The following is a 19,980-nucleotide window of genomic DNA, read 5'->3' as shown; positions in this document are numbered from 1 at the left end:
ATAAGCAGCAGGCGGAGCATAGATGGTTTGTACAAATATTAAAGAGTTGAGGCCCTAAGATGGATCCTTGAGAGTCTCCTGTTTGGACAGGTAGGAAAGGAGAACAGGAAGTTTGCCATCTAACAGATTGCAGCCTGTTGCTAAGATAGCTAGAGAACCAGAGAATAGTGGAGGACGAGAGACTGAGCTTGGGTAGTTTAGACAGAAGTAAAGGATGGGAGATGGTGTCAAATGCCTTGGAAAGATCCAGAAAAAGGCATGATAAAAAAGGCATGATACCAGTTTATTATTGTCTCTGGCCCTCAGCTATAGACTAGGTGAAGTTTAGAAGGGCTGTGGAGGTGCCGTGATGGGGCCTAAAGCCATGTTGAAAGGGGGTCAGAAGGTTTTCCTGAAGGAAGTATTTGAGGAGCTGTTTTTGAATGCATTTCTCTAGGACTTTTGAGAGAGAGGAGAGGATGGCTATAGGTTGAAAGTTAGCGGGATCTGTGGAGTTACCTCCCTTATGAAGGGAAATAGTATACAAGGATTTCTAAATGTCAGGAACAGTGGCTACCTGTTTTATAAGGATAGAGATGGGATATGTAATAGTATTAACTGCAAGCTTGAGAAAATGTGGGGCTAGGTTGTCAAAGGTGGGAGAACAGGGTTTAAGTTTCGGTAGGAGGGACCTTATGTAGGACATGGAGATGGATTTTAGGGAAAAGGCTGTAGAGGGGCAAGAGCTGGGGGTGGTGGGGGATTGAGTTAGGTTTTGGCCTGGAGGAGTAAGTTTGTGGATGGATTCTATGAAGTGATTAAGTAAAGTGGCAATCTCAAATGGTGTGTTATTGGGGAAAGGGTTAGGGGTAGTGGGCTTCTCTGGGGGAATTCTGTTCATGGTATTCCAAATGTTTTTAGGGTTAGAGTTGTGGGTAGATTGGGCTTCCTGATAGAATTTTTTCTTGTCCTGAATGATATGTTTCTTTGTACTTGGGGAGGAGAGAAGAGGATTTTGACTTTAGCCATTGCTTCCTAGTACTGTCTCTTAGTTTCATTATGGAGAGGGTGTCTTTGGTGAGCCAGGGAGCTGAATTAGTCTGGACTCTAATTTTCCTAACTGGTACAAGTGAATTTAGTATGCTAAGGAAAGTATTGCTGAAATCAAGAACTGCGTCACTTTGAGGGAGATCATAGAGGTGTAACCAATTACCTAGAGAGAGTTGGTAGTTAAAGGTTTCCTCATTAAAGCTAGATAGATTGTGGCATTCTCTATAGACGTGGGTTTTATGGAGTGGGAGGGGCAACCTTTGAATAAAGGTAGGGGCAGGTGGTCACTTAGTCAGGTAGGGTAGTTAGGGCTGGATGTGAGTATCCACTCCAGAGTTGAGGAAGTATTTTTGCTAATACAGGTGGGGGTTGTTATAAGCTGAATGAAACCATGGAGGTTGATACTAAGAGAGGGAGAATTTTTTGTCATTTTATTCCAATCAATGTTGACATCTCCTAATATGATTGTCTCATAGGGCAGATGTTGGGAGAGTCAGGATAGAACAGATTCTAGAAAAGACATACTGTTGCCAAGGGGAATATATATGGCAGCAATGGCACATTGTTTGCATTGGTTAAGGTAACAGTTTAGAATGATAAGCTCAGCTAGATGCAAATCGGGAGGGACAGTGAGAGGGGGTGAGGTTGAGTTGGTGTGAGTACAGGACAGCAACAGTGGTCAGTCTGTCCTGATGGAAGATATTATAGCCAGGGGGTAGGATTTCAGAATTAGAGATATGAGGTTTGAGCAAAGTTTCAGAAAGTGTCAAGATGTGAAGTTATTGGATAGGCTTTTCAAGTTCATCAAATAGACAAAGATGTTCTTTGTTAGATGGGAGGGGTGTTGAACAGCTGTAAGTGAACTGGAAGCAGTGGGGGTGGTGGCATGGGAAGGACCAAGATTGGTGTGAATATCTCCATCTAGCAGGACGATTAAATGAACATTAGGTTTTTTGTAATATGAACAGCAGTTAGGTGGTCTTAACTTACATTTGGGGCTAGACAGAGTAAGGTTGAAATATTTTATTTTGTAGAACTGGGTGTAGGAGGTGTTATAGAGTGAAGGCGAGATTTGGAAGAATAGGGAAACACTGTAGGCAGGGGCGTCGTGAGAGAGTGAGGGATGTTGATGCAAAATTTAGATTAGTGTGATAAGATAAGCATGAGAGGATGAGGAGAAAGGGGGCAGGAAGAAGTTTAGTAGCATGTTGTGACAAGATGAGGGTGAGACAGGTAGGTGGGAGGCTACCACAGCCTGGTGGAGGACAGTAGTATGGTATTGTGGTAGATAGGGGATGTGAAAAGAAGGTATAATCAAGTGAGAAGAATTATCTAAAATGTGAAGTATAGGTGGAGGTGGAGCAACAGGAAAGAAAATGTGTTTGGAGAAAAGTGGAAGTGGGTACAGTGAGTAGTAATTAGTGAGAGAGACCAGAGGAAAAGGGGGGTTTAAAGATTAAGGTAAGGAATGTGATATTATTAGTTAATTGAAGGTAGGGGTAGGGATAGGCTGGTATTGGTTGACTGGAGTTAGGAACAAGAACAAAAGAGGTTTGTGAAGCAATAAATTTAGGGTTGTCAGGGGTGTGTGGGAAAGGGGGTAGTGTAGAGGAACTGAGTGAGCCTGAAGGGCGAATGGACCGGGCTAGACCAGGGACACTGCTGCAGACCAAGTAAGCAAAAGAAAACAATCAGTAAGCAGTACTAGTAGTACAGGGATTATCTCAGCTATAGTTGTAGGAGTTTAACACTCTGTAATTACATGGAGAGATTGGTGAAGGAGAGAGAGAGGGAGGCAGAGACTACAGTTCTGTTAATGAAGTTGAAATGAAGAAGAAATGTGGAAAGAGACAGGAGTAAAATGAAAGAAATAGGAAAAATGAAAAAGGCAGCAGAGGACTTTATTGCAGGGTACAAATTGGTCAGGACAGGGGTGTACAGAGGGCTAATGGAAGCAACAGAAGGCATTGAATGGGGGTACGGTGGTAGAAATCGTATAAAGAGTAAGGGGTATGGAAGGTAGGTGAAAATCTCTGTTAATATGCAAAACTAAAACTGCTCTAAATTAGGCAAGCTACAGTTAAGTATACCATGACCTACACTAGTGAAAAAAAAAGGTTTTCCAGATGTTGGAGACTCAGTCTGTGCATAAAGCATACAGGGCTTCACTTGGATTAGATGTGAGCCTTGGAGGAAGAATTCTTTTAGTTCATTTTGTTGGGGCTTAGTCACCTGGGGAGACAAAATAAAGGGAGAAAGATGAAGCAGGCAGGAGAATGAGAAGAAAGAGAAATAAAAATACTGATACAATAAATGGGATTAGTTAGGTAGTCAGAAGTAAGGGCAGGTAAGGAGAGAGAAATGTGGTTAGGTAGTAAGGTTCAAGGAGGGCACGAGACAGAGGAGGAAACTGTTCGAGAAAATAGTGCAGAGAAACAAGTACAGTAGTATATAGACTTAAGTAACAGATCCTTATGGGCTAGGATACACAATCAGCAGGCTACACCTAGCATAAGGTTAACTAAACAACATTAAAATGTAGTTCTTTTCTCTGCCATTACACCATACATGGGCTAAAATATAAGACAAAACAGGTCAAATTTACAACTACTGTTCCATGTTGCAGCAAACAAAGGTACAAATATTCTTATCACCTAGCGACCACACTACTGAGATAACCTAGGTAGCACAGTAAGCAAATATTTGTATACAATACATTTAGAACATGATCAGTTTTGCATTAAAATTGAAGTATTTTCTAGAACAAGAAACCAAATGTACAGTGGATATAAAAAGTGTACAACCCCCCCCTGTTAAAATGCCAGGTTTTTGTGATATAAAAAAATGAGACCACAATAAATCACTTCAAAAATTTTCCCATCATTAATGTGACCTATAACATGTACAATTCAGTTGAAAAACAAACAAATCTGTTAGGGGAAAAAATAAAAAAACATACAATAAACTGGTTGCATAAGTGTGCACACCTTTAAACTAATACTTTGTTGAAGCACCTTTTGCATTAATTGATGGCAGGTGTGTACCAAAGAAGATTGAGTGACTCTGATTAACCCAAAATAAAGTTTAGGTGTCCTGGTAGGATTTTCCTGAGATTTAGTCAGTTGCCTGCTACAGCAAATGCCATAGTTCACAGAGAGCTTACAAAGCATCAAAGTGAGCTCATTGTTGAAAGGTATCAGTCAGGAAAAGGGTACAAAAAAATTTCCACAGCATTGGATATACCATGGAACACAGTGAAGACCATCATCAAAAAGTGGAGAAAACATGGGACAACAGTGATGTTGCAAAGAACTGGATGTCCCTTCAAAATTGATGAAAAGACAAGACGAAAACTGGTTAGCAAGGCTGCCAAGAGGCCTACAGTAACCCTGAAGGAGCTGCAGGAATTTCTGGCAAGTACTGGTCGTATATTACATGTGACAACAATCTCCTGTATTTTCCATATGTCTGGGCATGGGGTAGGATTAAAAACAAACAAAAAATAAAATGGCAGTTTCAAACTAACCTCTTCAATCGGATAACATGGTAAGCGCTTTCATTCACAAAAACATCAATGAACTTCTTCAGACCAATCAAGAATTGATAAGAGTATATACCTCCAATAATTTATCTAGACTGATTAAAAAAACTATTTCACGTCCACTTTCTGATCATAATGCCAGAACGTTTGAGTTAGAGCTAAATACAAATAAAAAACTTTTCTATAAAAAGTATACCGGCACACACAATAAATTTAAAGGATTTTAAAGAGGTTAAAACATTTCTACATATCAATTACACAGAGGATATAGCTGAACTATATGTTTGGTGTGCTCTAAAGGCTTATTTAAATGGAAGAATAAAAACTGGTATACCCTTAAGAAGAAACAATGGGATAAAGATCTGATAGAATTACAAGAAGAAATTGATAGATAGGTAAAGATAGCATATTAAAAGTAGATGAATTAAAAAAAAATATTTAGAGATCTTAGATCATAAAACTATGATAAATTTAGAAAAAAATTTAGTTAATTATTCCATGAACCCCAAATCCATGAACAAACTAGCTTCCAAGACAAAACTACTCAAGTCCAACCATATTAGAGAATTATACTCACCAGAAAGTAAGAGAAAAGCAGAGTTTAACAAGGTTAATCAAAGAGAAATGCTAAAGAAGTCCCAATAATTAAAACTTTGATTAAAAACATAGTAGGAATAGGCTAACAGAAGAACAAAAGAAATTAATAGACAAACCTATACAACTGGATGAAATTAATAAACAAATTAAGAAATTAAAACTGAACAAAGTTCTTGGTAATGATGGCATAATATCAAAACTATATAAACTATTACCAAAAGAAGCTGTATATATTTTACATAAGTCTTTAACTGTTTTAAAAAGTTAAGTACCACCGTCCTGGAAATACACACTTATTTCTCCAATATTAAAAGCAGGAAAAAATCCAGTAGACTGTACCTCATACAGACTAATCTCACTTTTAAATACTGACTACAAAATATTTATGGCTATATATGCTGCTAGACTACAACAGTTCCTGCCATACATCATCAATAACAGGAAAGTATATGTTTAAAGTCAACAGGGACACACTTCACACAGCAAAATGAAATAACTTTCTATGGATGTTAAAACATTACATTTTGGAAAAATGAAAACCTCAAGATTAATTATTCATATATTACCTCAGTGTTAAAGTTGTTTATAGATTTTCTTTACAAAAATCTAGGATATAAAGAATGGTCATTCTTGTCATTCCAAATAGCACATACACAAAATAATCTACCTACTTTTACTTTAACAATGCATAAACTTAGGGAGAATAATTTAATATACTGGTATCAACTGATGGATAGAAGCAAATTACAAAGCTCACAAAACATGTTAGCCAGATTTAATCTAAACAAGGATATGTCATTAGATATACAACATTGCAAATCCACAATAGAAACTAAAATAGCATTAATGCAGCCATTAGTAAGAGATAAAGTCCCAAAATTCATAGATTTAATAACATTAGTAAAGCAGGAAATAATATATAAAACTAATAAAAAAAAGTAGGCGGATATATTATTGCAAATTATTGGGACTATTTTGAAACTATAAACTATGAACCCAACAAGGAAGATAAAAAAAATATATTGATACCTTCTGAACAAACCACATCTTCCATAAACTGGAGACAACTGACATGGAAGCTCTTATACAAAACATTTATAACACCGCACAGACGTGAATTAATATAAAAGAAAAAAAATGTTGTATTGAAGATGTAAAACAAGTAATAAAGCAGAGTGGCAGCACACGCTTGTTGACTGCAAAGTTGTCAAACTATTTTGGGACAATATCAATGTTTTTTTTACAATCTATTTAATGATAAATTCAGAATAACCAAGTCATTAATTTTGTTCAACACATCGATACCGGTTTGTGTAAAGAGAATAAATGATCCACTAGTATGGAGTCTTCTATCGATAGCAAGCAAGACAATCACCAAGAATTGGAAAAACAAGCAAACACAATGAACGAATTTGTAAATATGGCCACCGATGTCAGTCACTATGAACTTCTTACAATCAAAACGAGGACAACTAGAGTTACCACTTCATACAACATGTGGATAAAGCTTAAAGAATTATTAAATAAACAAATATAAATGTTACTATCATTGAAACATTTTCTCATTTTTTAAATAAAAAATAAATTAGGAGTAATTCAAATGTAACTACTTGGTAGGCACCTTTGTAAATAGTTTAGTTATAATCTGTGCTTTTTGTTATATGTGCCTATTTTAATTTTACATTTCAATGTGCAAATTTGAGTGTATGTATTAAAATAAATCAAAACATTTAAAAAAAAAAAAAAGGAATGCCAAATGGTATGATTGTTCTCGGCAACAGATGCAGACCAGAGCTTTTATTAGATAATGCTAGATAAAGAAAGCTCCAAACTGTTCATATGTGATAATCAATAGTAATACAATAGTCAGATGCCTTAGACTTTCAACTGGTGTTTCATCAAAACACCAAAGGTGTTGCATAACAGAGAGCTGTTACCTATGTATTGAAGGTTTGGAAAGGGTTGTAAACAAAACCGATTATCTCTTTGTGAGGCACTAGACATGGCAAAAAGCACAAAAATGACTCTTACTGCTGCTGAACAGACTGATTGAGACCAAATATTCTGCTCCCAGTTCTCAGCTGACAACCTGATTATAATCCACTTATGTAGGAAACAATTAATTCAGGGATAAATAGGAGAAACAAGCGTCTTACAAGCTGGCAAAGACTTTAAAGGAAAGGAGGAAGAGGAGAAAGGAATGGAATGAGAATACAGGTCTAACACACCTCCTCTGTCTTAGGAAGAGGAATGGCAGGCAGAACTCTGCTAATGAGGAAATCCCACTTTTTACAAATGTATCAACATGTAAGACATAACTTTCATACCAGATAAGAATAAAGCATTCTGAGTAACATCATAGACTGAGACCCCAGCAATCCTGTTGTATGTCTCTTTAGAGCAACAGATCCTTGACAGTAAGGATCCTGATGGAATAACATACCCAAAAGGTAAAATCTAGCTATAAAATGTTTGATAACATTGTTCAAGGATGCCTGCACCAATGCTCCACAAAAGTGAACCATCAACACATCGAGAAAAGCAGCTGAAGTGGACACTGCCCTAGTACAATGAAACGTGAGGACAGAAGAGAGCCGTTGTAATGAGTGATGCAATCAAAGATCCATCTAGAGAGGGTGACTATAGAAACCACCATGCCTTTTGATGAAGGGCAAGAAAAGCTAGATTGACTTTCTAAATTCTTTATGTCTGCTAATGCAGAACCTGATAACCATATGCATGTCCATGCAATGCAGAAGGTATTTTCATTTACTGTGGCAGTTGAGGAAATCAATGAGAGATAAAAGCACATTTAAAGTGGCAGGGAAAGTTACCTATAAAAAATGTTTGACCTTACCCTCAGAAAACATTGGAGTCTATCTAGACTACTCTACTGGAATGTGTATTCAGAGTTAACTTGGAAATGGTAAAGTGGGTGGATACACTCATCTCTTTTCTAACTCAACAGCAAAGATCCATATTACATATCAGTGGTTCTGTCCTGTCTTCCACCTTTATCCATAACCTGTGATGCCACAATAGGAAAAGCCAAGCTTTTCATATACAGGTATGTTTCTTCATTCTTTCAGCAAGTAATTGGGTTTAAATATGCTCAACTGCAGAGACATTCATTCTGTTAGATTAGGTATACCTTCTATCAACACAACAACCAATAAGATTCCACATACATACATGTTTACATCTATAAAATTTCACCAATTGATTGTTCCAGTACTGAGACATCTATAATAATCTGGAACTTCTGAAGGTTCCACATCTTCTGGCTTTTAGGTCATTCACTTTCACTGACCTAGTGGTAGGTACTCATCTGCCACACCCAACAAGCATTAATACTGGAGAATACTTTATTGATCCAATTATAAAAAATAAATAAATGTCTGTGGTAAGATTTTGGGAGGCCTTGTATACTCCAGTGAGCACCAACTGTAGTGATATTATTCCATGTGTGACCCTCTAAAGTGTCCTTTATTTTGAATGGTACTTTAATCCTGTTTTTAACCTCTTCCTTCAGTGTTAAACTAACAGACCAGCATTTAACTCCATTTCCTGAGCAAGAATTATCTTGAGTCTAGAACTAGAATTAAGCATGGGCTCGTTTATACTTATCATTTGTTTAGAGGAATAGCTGAGCGGGTCTAATGACAAAGATCCTCAGAGTGCTCTCACAATTTAATTTTCAAGGCTACTATTCTCTGTAATATCTTTATATTAGATGATAGGGTGCCACATACATTAATTTGTAAAGTACTTCTGTATCACCTTCACTTCTCTATACTTCAACATTTGTTTGTATTTTGTTGCATGCTTTAGACTTAACTGCTCTTTTATTATTCCTCTGAACCGCTTTGTTTCCTGCAGAGCAGTGACGCCTTAGATGTTTGCTTTGGAACTATCCCTGAAACAAAATGTCTAAATGCAATGTATACCGTAGTAAAATATACAATCTCATAACAGCTGTGATGCCTTACTATTTTTATGCTGTATTAAACTTCAACAACAAACATTTTAATGAGTTTGAATGGGGGAAAATGGGAAGAGTACTGGGCACATTACCTGGAATTGAAACAACAAATGAAGAATAGCAGAAAACACCACCAGGGAAGGAACAGTTAAGAGCAGCAGTGCAAGTAATATCCATCAAAAAATGCTGACAGAATTCTTTCTAGCACAAAGGGAGCACTTTGGCCAGATTTAAAATGCCTAAGGCCCATACCACTAGGAAGTGTAAAGGGTATGTTGGGCAAACTTCCTCCTGTCAGCAGTGCAACGATATGAAGGTTCATTAGCATGAGGTACCTTATCATTCCAGGCCAGATGAATGATTGCTTCTCACTGTGCATCTATCATCTTCAAAAGAACAGTGTTGTTTATCCCCTTTAGTGGTCAGGGAGGTGTAGAGGTTGGGATCAGTAAATGACAGCCATGAAAATGGCATCACAACCTAGAATCATATGAACTGCATCACAGATATGAAAACAAAAATTCATAACAGATAGAACTGTCATGTGGAATTTGAAGAATGAAGCACTAAGGGAAAATGGATGTAACATATGAAAAAACATAAAACACAACCATTTTCACTTTTTTCCCTTTGTGATGGCAACCCTGAAATGAAAAATACAAATCTTACCATTATAGTAGTAGGTGAAACACATTGTCATGAGATTCTTGGCCGGTCCATAATCATCCATCTGGTGGCACCTGCATTTACATGGAAACATGTCAATTCATCAGTTCATAAACACTAGCTAGCAATACAGTGAGCATCAGAAAGGGATAAGACATTTTTAGAGCTCCCCCAGAGTATCAGATTATAATTCAAACCATTATATGAACAAAGTAACCGAGTATAATCCCAAACCAAGTTTTATTTTTCAAATTCTCTTCACACTATATACCACAATTTATTGCTACTTGTACAGGAAAAGTCTTCATTATAATCAGCATATTTTGGATGTTTTCCATTTTTCATAAGATGTACACTTATATATTTGCTGCTAGTTGCTACATGTCACTTTATATTTACACGGAGTTCATTTCAAGACCTGAAATGCAAATTTTATCAAATTTAGATGCATCTTCTGTTTGCCTCATCTCAATAATGATATCTGAAAAAAGTAAATAAACCCATGCATGTAAATCTCTGAAGTTAAAAAAAAATGAAAAACAACTTGCACATTGCCCATAACTAGCATAAAATTGCAGAGCAAATGCAGAAAACTTATTCAAAGCCTTCACTAAACTAAAGCCTGTACTAATCCTCCCTTCATAACCTGACAGACATCTTCCTCCCGTATATACTTGCATCTCAAATGTCTCCGTCAATTAAGTCTCTTTAGATATCCTAACTATAGCTACAATGTAAATTCTTGCATATTATTCCCTTTTCACTTTTTTTTTTTTTACTTTTTGTAATCTCAACATGCAGTCCTCTATATATTTTATATACTCTGTATAAGGATATATTTCTGTGTAAATGTTCACATTATTATTATTTGGGGTCTATATGAAATACTCAAAGAGGTGTTGCAGCGAACGCCTCTTCATCAACACATACACAGCAAACGCACAAAACCGGGAATGCTGACATCAGCAATTTCTTTCCCTTGGAAAGAAATTGCTTCGCCATCCCTGAAAGTTTGCCATTTTCCCACTGTAATGAGATCTTGAAGTTGGTATATTTAGTTGGGGGGTGTGGGGGGGGGGTGAAGCCCAACAGTTTATCTTTGTAATATGTTTATGTTTTGAGGCAAGCGATTTCTTTCCCAGGGAAAGAAATCACTGATGTCAGTGTTTGCCAATTGTGCGTTCGCTGTGTACGTGTCAATGAAGAGGCTTTCGCTGTAACGCCTCTTCAGTGATATGATATAGACCAGTTATTTATTCTATGTTTTATGAGCTTTTCTCCCCATGCCTCCACTGAAAATGGGCTCTTAATGGCCCAGCGGGATCATCCCAGGAAACAAATGCCAAAAAATAAGTAAATAAATAAATAAAAATCGCTAGAAACTTCTGTCTGGAAATAAAGTCTGCCAAAAGTTTTTACTCATTAATATTTTGTCAGATGGGCCTAGCTATCACAGCAGATCTCATATTTCTGTCCTCACTTTACCAATCATCCAACCATCTCTAAATTCCACCCCCATAACCCCACATCCTTCCTGTTGGGGTACTACCCAATTTGCCATTAAAATCTACTCTACTTTAGTTCACTAATAAAATCCCTAGATATTGCCTCTATTTTGCTAAATTTGGTGTCAGTAGTTTAGATCCTACATTTCTAAAGTCAAGTAAGTGTTTTCTATTCATCTTGTTATAAAATCTTTAATTTCTTTCACTCCCAATGTTTTTAATTTGTGGAATCTTCCCCATCATTATTCCTAAACATTTCACTGCCTCATAAAGATCCAGCCTCTGGCTTACCTCTTCATTTAATATAGTAAGACAGGTCCTTGAGAAATTGGTCTTCATGCAACGTGTATACCATTTGCTTATATATTTATGTATCCGTTTATAACGCATTCACAGCCATAACCTTTTTTTAAACCAATGCAGCCTTCAAGATATAGGAAGGGCAGTTTAAATCCTGGTCTTAGTGCTAACAATTCACAGCATATCCTCTGCTATGAGGGTGTGGGTCATGGGAAGCTGCTCATGGAAGCACATTTTTCAGTGAAACTGAATCTCACAAGGGATTAATTTACTTAGTTACTCTCTGCAACTTATTCTGTCTTAATCATTATGTATTTTTATATGGGAATTGCAAATCTGTATTTTATTTCTATACATGGGAGGCTGTTCTCATACAGCTTATTTATGTTTTCAATTTAAGGTCTCCATGCACAAGAACTGATAGCAATCTCTACTACTAACCAGGACAAATACATTAACATACAAAAACACCAAACTACTTTAGACACACACCAACTTTGAACAGATAAATTGAAAACAAAGTATGCAAGCTAGTAAAGCATGCCCCAAGATACAATAAATAATCACTTTAACAGTTAAAAATGAAAACAAAAATCCAGTTAAGTGCTTTTGTCTTGCATCTTTCATTAATACTTCACCAGAATCTCTTGTAACAATCTATGACTTTCTCTTTGAAAAAAAGAGTCACATGACAAAATCAGCTGACACTGACTGACTGCCTTTCAAAACTTTTTAAAGGTACAAGCCTTAAATGTAAAAAAAAAAAAAAAAAAAAAAAAAAACAGAAGCAACAAAACAAACTAAATAAATAAAAATGCTGGCAGGCAAGAGTTTCACAGGCACAAATCACTCAGGTGATGATAAACCAAAGGTGTATTTAATGATAAAAATCCACAAGAAAAACAAATAAAATGTGAGTGCTTTCGTTAAACAAGTGTTAACTTCATCTGACACCATTAAAATGCAAGACAACATTAAGGTTAATTAATGTTCCGTCTCAGTGTTGTTTAGCTAGCTACCCCTCTTTGCTTACCCAAATCAAAATTGAATATCTATTATTTACAATAACACCCAATATTTCAATAATCAATACCAGATTATAAAAATAGAAATTTACAGAATACAGAAAAAAACACGGGAAAATAGCATTTTTTTTTTACTGACTGAATTACTGTTCCTAGCTACTTAAAACTAAGGCAAGATGAAAGGAAGCAAGGATGAGTGTCCAAAACCAGAAAGAACCTGCTCCTCTCTACTCCTATTCAAATACAATTTCAGTGCTAGTGAAAGTACACAAATACAATTCACTTAACTCTGTGTGAATCTGTGGTTTCCACACTATCCTTTCCTACTGGCTGTGACCTGGCAACTGCAGAAACTGCTGTGATCCACAAGCACTTGGTTGGGTTTACTTATACATGAGTGAAACTGTAAAACAAAGGTTTACTTCAGCCCAACTTGCAGAACACTAACAAATTTCTTCCCTCTGGCACCCCAGGATAGCAATTAGTTTGCAACTAAGTACAACAGTGCAGAATCTCAGCTCAGGCTTTTCACAGACATTGCGTCTCTGGCTGCATTCAGACCTGTGAGATAAAATCTTTATGGCCTAAACCAACTCATTTAATTTCAGACCATTTTTCTTAAGGTTAGCTGAGCTGAGCTTAACCATTTCCCTTCCAGTATTCTCTGTTAAAAATATATATATTGTCTAACCATGTTGAAAGATCTTTCACGTCTTCATTTTGGGGTGGGATGCTATCTAAGCTGCAAGTAAGTGGTTTTGTACTACTAAATGTAAAAATGACAATTTTGCACTTTACTTTTTAAAGGTTTTTTTAAAACATTTCTGAAAACGCATGCTTTAACACATGCAAGTTCAAGTTGCAGCTTCTGTATGTTAGAAGGGGATTTGATTTGGTTAACCAAAGATCCCCAGTTTTGATTTAGGGATCAGAAAAGTATATGCTGAATAGTAAATGTCTTAGTACAGATCCTTCCTGTGAGATAAACACGTTAACCATTATTTCAACCCCCAGCTCTAAATGAAAGAGAAAAGATTCACACCCTGCATCTTTGCCTCAGAAAGCAGCTCATTAACAAGTTGGAAATTTACTCTTCTGTGCTGTCAACTTGAAATTTGTACTATACAGTTTTTGGCTTTGAAGAGTACCACTTTTCCCTGGCACGTGAGGTTCATAACAGACACTGTGCAGTGGGCTAACCTTGTGGATAAGAACATCAGGGTAATTTTAACATTTTGGCAATGTAAGCATAATGACTCTTTAGGGAAAATAATGAGATGCAGTATGTACAGTTCTAACCCCTGCATTGCTCTTTAGGCATTGATACAGATCCCCAAAGTTAAGGATTTGGCAAAACAAAAGCTCTACTTCAGTGGTAAAGCTGCCTAGCTTCCAGAAATAAAGAAGGAATAGGGAGTTAACTTGCGGTGATTTTTTTTATTCTTCTGGAAGGGCACAGGAGATCGACTTCATTATGTTGTTCCAATAAGCCCAGTGGTCAGACAAGATAATTGAGCTATAAAGAGTTCACATCTCATAGAATCAAACATCTGCAGTTTATGTGTTGTTCTTGGGAGTATTCTGACAAATTATCCATAGTGTTAGAACTAAAAAAATATATTTGAAGGTAAAAGACAATACACTTGTCTTCAAGAATTTATGCATATAGATATACAGAAGTATAATCCCAATAGGAAAATGGGCCAACTGAAATAACCAGAAACTCATTCACCAAAAGACAACTAAGCTGAAAGGATGGAAGCTATGGATGAAGTAACTCAATTTATTCCTCAGTGTAAGCAGAATAAGTGAGATGCCTGAAATGATACAGTCTGCACATTTCTGTAGAGGAGCAAGACAAAAGAAAAACAGAGAAGTTCAAGTAATCCTAAGAAGAACTTGCCATGTGTTTTCATTTTATTCTTTACAGGAGCACAAGGTCCTACAGATGTTTGTGTTACTAATATATAGAAATGAGCCAAAACTAAATTTAGCGAGTTGCATGATTCATTAATAACAGATAGACTGGCCTTCTATATGTGGCACAAGAAATGATAATGCAAAGCAGACGTTATTTAGAGACACAGACCCAATGGATGCGTGCAAAGTGAGGAAAATTACAAACACACAATTAACACAGAAGAAATGAATTTGTAACGCACAAAATGTCATACAAATAAAAGGACAAATGACAAAGTGAAAGCATGTTTTAACACTAAAGGAGACAACAAAGAAAGGCATGAAGTGCACAAACAGTGTTAAAATGTGTGCCTTATGTACTTCGTATGGCTATAAGCACAACAAGAAACATTGCAAAATCTGTAGTACAAAGGGATATTTTTAAAAATGTACAAAGGGAAAAAGAATATGCATGTTGCTGGGAAGAAATACGGAAATAAGAACAAATCAGTTTGGCGGGTAATATTAAAGCTCCAAGAGATGATTAAGTTAGTCTGGAAATGCATTAAAGTAATAATGAAATTCAGACTTTTAACAAAAAATGCTGAAAATAAATAAGCAAAATAAGTAAAAATAAAATAAAAAGTCAAACTGCACACAGGAGGAGAATGTAATAACATTTCCAAAATACACCCAAATCACTGGGATCAAATGGGAATGAAGACAGAACTGTGCATCCAATTTAACACACATGTTCAGAGTGCAAATTACAGCAAAACTACCTAGCACCTCACAAGAGTCAAGCCTTGCCTCTGAGAATCATGCCTTTGAAAATCATGCACTAATCCCCATTCTGGAATGTGAATGTCCTTGTCTTTCTCATTTTAAGGCTAGCATTAAACATCTACAAATTCTCCTAACAAAATATGCCATTTCACTTGCCCTTAGATCAGGATCAGTATTAATCACCAACTCAAAAGACATTGCTGTAGAATAAAGGTACATTTCCTTATCTGTACTCCAATATTCTAAACATAATTCTTAAGAGTATACTGTATGTTTACATTATTTTTTATAAAATGATTTATCTTCATTTAACTTCTCAAAATCCAGATTCCTAGATGCACCTCTCAACCTCTTAAAGCAAGAAATCTAGACAAAGCACAAATAATGGGGGACAAAGGCCCAAAAACAGGGATACTTTTTAAATACTGCTCTTACAAACTTGATAGAATAGCTTTTGCATTAGCATGACCTTTCTCAAGGATATGAAATTTGAAACTCAAATGTCTGCCATTATTTTCGGACTTCAATCCTCAGTGATTTGTCAAAAAAACTGCCATTTTATGAGAAACAGTCCAAAAAATATGAGACAAATGTCTGGACAGTTGAGAGATATGTTCCTAGAACAGTTATGACATAGTTACAAGAATAATGGAAGACTGCTTCTTTGTAAAACTATCTGATGAAGGTAGTTTTCTGAAGCACCCCCCCCCCCCAAAAAAAAAAAAAACGTTGAGAAAAACAGAGACTGGATGGAGGACTATGCCAAAGATTTTTATAGTAAAGACCTACTACAGAAAACTTCTTAGATTAAAAGCTATGATTCCCTTTATAGCACCATTAATTAATTTCTATATTGTATATTTTTTTCATATTCCCATTTTTACAAGTATTCCCATCCATATTTTACAAAACAGCACATTGCACTTAAATTATAACTATGTTTTGTGTCTTTTCTGAATGTTTCACCCTTAGTTTCACTTAGGATAGGATGTAATTTGACACAAATCATTATTTCATTACATTAAACAGACAATGCACTGTTCTTTTCTATTAATGCATGCATATATATGCAGACATGCACAGAGCCAGAGCGCGAGGCACAGAGTCAGATTTATATACTTGAAAATGTTCTGTTAATTTGCCAACTTTTCTAAATGATGTTGAACATAACCACTGTCATACTACAAGCTAGAAGATATTCAACTTCATTTTCTATCATCTTTATGCATTTATTCACTCACTGGCAGGTCACCTGGTTAATCCAGAATAGTGAGGCAGTACAGCCAGTCTACTCCAGCATCCATTGTGGTACAAGGCATAGAAGCTCCTCCTGAAACCCACTGCTTGACATAAACATACACTCATAATGCGCACACACACACACACACACACACACACACACACACACACACACACACACACACACACGTAATTTAGGGATCACCAATTCACTTACAGGAAATCTTTGGACAGTAGAAGGAAGTCAAAGCAGCCAGTGAACCACAAAGGCAGGATGTGCTCTCACCACACAAAAGGCACCCCAACAAAGAGACACACTGAAGAAACACATGCTGTGAGGCAACAGTGCTAACAGCTGCACAGCTATGATACAGACAATAAAAGTCTTATTTGATTTAATATATAGTCCATATTATAATTAAGAAAAAAATGGCAGACCTTTAATTGGAGTTCTAGTGGAAAAACTATTGTACTTACAGGGATGACTATTTTTTTTTTTTTTTGCTTCTGTTCTTTTTCTCTGACATTTTTAAACTGACATCCCAATATTATGTTTTATTTCAACTTCACCAACCAATACACCATTTACATTTGCTACAATTTTGTTACCAAATGTATCATCACACTACATTTCATAGTACAGTACAGTAAAAATGTTATTAATTATACAGGGATAATGGAGTCTGCATACTGAATGCCTGGGGGCTATACGAGGGAGGACCTGAATATTTGGGGTACAGGGGTACAGATTCCTTGCACTGCATGTTTTATTGTTAATTATTTTATTTTGCAGTAATTCAGCCACACAAAATAATCTGTTAGTTCTTAGTGTTATATTTTGAGAATACAGGGTTTCAGACCTGGTTTTAAGTATGTTTTCTTCGATCAGTTAACCACCCTATGGTATTACAGTTTTGCAGTAAAGTCTAATGAAATCTGCAAAGGGATATTGTTAGCTACATCTCTACTGGTTACAGAACATTCTATTCTCTGCTTAAATCAAATGTTTAAGGGAAATGAAATATTTATCCTGCAATGGCTTTTGGTTATCTTTGGCAAAGTTTGACAACATTCTTTTAAGTTTAGGTATTACTACTCAAGTAAATTAAAATATCCCCACATAGAAATGTTACATAGAATAACTGTATTGCTATAATTTCTGTTCTGATCACTATAATGTTACACAGTATGAACAGCTGCCTTTCCTCAAAGTAAAAAAATACAACAGTTTTCACTGCAAGTGGGCATTAAAGTCACCAGGGTATATCTGGTATCATTACAGAACAAATTAAATGCATGGTTTTAGTTAAAAAAAATTAAACCATTTTCCGAAAAAACTTTTTTTTAATAAAACAACCAACAGTTTAAATCAAAGTTACATGAACAGCAGTTTCCACATCTCTGAAAAAGCAAAATAAACCAATTTTCAGTGTAAGTAAAAATAAGGATGATGATATTATTCCAACACTTACTCAAAGAGAACCACTGCAAATGACTGAACCAGCCGAAAGAAGGTTTGCTCAGACACGCATTTGGAGTTGCAGCGCTGTTGAGAAAAGATGATTTTCATGTAATTAGAAAACTTCACTCTGATCTAAAACAGCATTCTATAGTGAAATGGTGCCAATAACATTGAAAATACAAGTTTCAACAAATGTTTGAATGCCAAGTAACATTTCATGTTCAGTTTTAAATAAGTTAATATACAGCTTATAAAGTTTAAAAACTGTATGCTGTTAATAAATTGCTACTACAGGGTTTCAACAAGTATCTGGATATTAACATTTTATATTAATAAGATGCTATACTGCCAATTGCCATCTGCATTAAGTATATACCATGTCACTGATTCATGTATACAGTACTTGCTACAGTAATATCAACTACCACTGTGCAATATTCCACTGTATTCCTTAACTCATGAGCATGCATTACCCAATGGTCTGTTTTATCAATGGATTTTATATGTAGTGTGTTGCACTGTACCGTACTGTATATTCTATAACATTTGTTGCAATGTTTACCGATACTGGTTATTACTTTTTTAAAAGGACTTCCAGCACAGTGGGACTTTTCCAGTAAACACATGCACATATGTCAAAATGATTCACTTTTAAATAGTTTCAAATAGAGCTTAAAAAGTTTGAAAGCAGTTTTCTGTTACTGTGTTTCCATACATGCAGAATATTAGAGGTTACTCTGAATGCTTCCCCCTTCAGGTCATGTGCTATGTACAACAGAATACTTGACGACTAAGAAACACATCTTTGTTCCTTCCATTATAGCGTCTGCACTGTTATGCATCATGACTAGAGGAGGCAAGCCAAAGCCTGAGTAAAAGCTTGGCTCTGGCACATGATCAAGCAGGTTAAACGGCCAAGCCACAATCGCAAGTTTCTTTTTTTTTTTCTTTTTTTTTTTTTGAATAACTGCTGTAGACCAGACCTGCAGGCGGAGAGGCTGAGAATGCTTTCTATTAGGTCTGGTCTGTGTATCTAAGCACTGTGTATGGCTGGAATACCAAAGGGACTAGTGCCACTTGCCACAGGGATAAAAAGGAAAATGATTTACACATTTTTCATGCAAGTGGACCATTGCAAGACATTATAGTTGGCAATTCTTTTTTAAAAACATTTGCAGCTCATTTTTAGGATGAGGGTTGCATTATTTCCTTTATCCAGAATGCTTGCATGTTCACAGAGGAAGAGGAGCCTGTTTCAGTAAGACAGAGAGGGAGAAAGAGCGACAGAGCAGGAGAGCTTGGAAAGCAAAACCAATGCTAAGCACAGCAAGAGCAAAATTCTTTTGTATTACTTTGATTTTAATGAGGAAAGCTCCAGTATCACAGCTGCCATGACTTTAGCTTACTGCTGAATTGTGAATTTCCAAGAGGTGCTTAATGTATGTTTGGGGGTGATATTTTTCTTTAGTAGAATTGTTCAAAATACTACATTACTGTAGTAGTAGTACTAGATTCTCTCTCTTTCACTTGGCTCACCATCAAGCATCATAGATGTGCAAAGAACCGGGCTGTCTTTTTGGGGAAGGGATGTAGAGGCATCTTGTACACGAGAGCACAAAGTCATCATATAATCACTGCCGACAGATAAAATTGTTATGACTTAATGGCAGTATACATGTTTACCGATCACAAGCTAAAACAGCAAGCTTTTACTGTATTTCCTTTAGGTTTCATTCTTTTCTCAGTGAGAAATTACTGTACAGAAAGGGTCCATCATTTTTGGGGGCATGCAATATACAAGAGCAAAGGGAAATGATGGCTGCTATTGTTTGTCGGAGGGCACTATCTATTTTGTTGCTACTTCACCGGCAGAGGTGGTTTACCTTCTCAGAAGGAACACAGTCCACTGGGACACTGTGCGTGTTTTGCACCAAATAACTTATTAAAAT

The 19,980-nt window shown here is 36.2% G+C and overlaps 1 protein-coding gene across 1 annotated transcript in view; it reads right to left on the bottom strand.

The window, feature by feature from the left end:
• The window catches only part of LOC122810104 (uncharacterized protein KIAA0513-like), a 240,531-nt gene that overhangs the window by 185,805 nt on the left and 34,746 nt on the right, over positions 1–19,980 (bottom strand). Inside the window, exons 2-3 of the mRNA XM_044081580.1 lie at positions 18,042–18,115; positions 9,819–9,889 (exon numbers count right to left, since the gene is read on the bottom strand). Coding sequence (XP_043937515.1) covers positions 9,819–9,889; positions 18,042–18,115 — 145 coding nt within the window. The remainder of the gene's footprint in view (positions 1–9,818; positions 9,890–18,041; positions 18,116–19,980) is intronic.

This window comes from Protopterus annectens, chromosome 8.part1, assembly GCF_019279795.1.
Source record: "Protopterus annectens isolate FY-2018-M chromosome 8.part1, PAN1.0, whole genome shotgun sequence".
NCBI classification, from domain to species: Eukaryota; Metazoa; Chordata; order Ceratodontiformes; family Protopteridae; genus Protopterus; species Protopterus annectens.
Note: the sequence above shows the minus strand (reverse complement) of the source record. Positions and strands in the feature narration are given on the sequence as shown.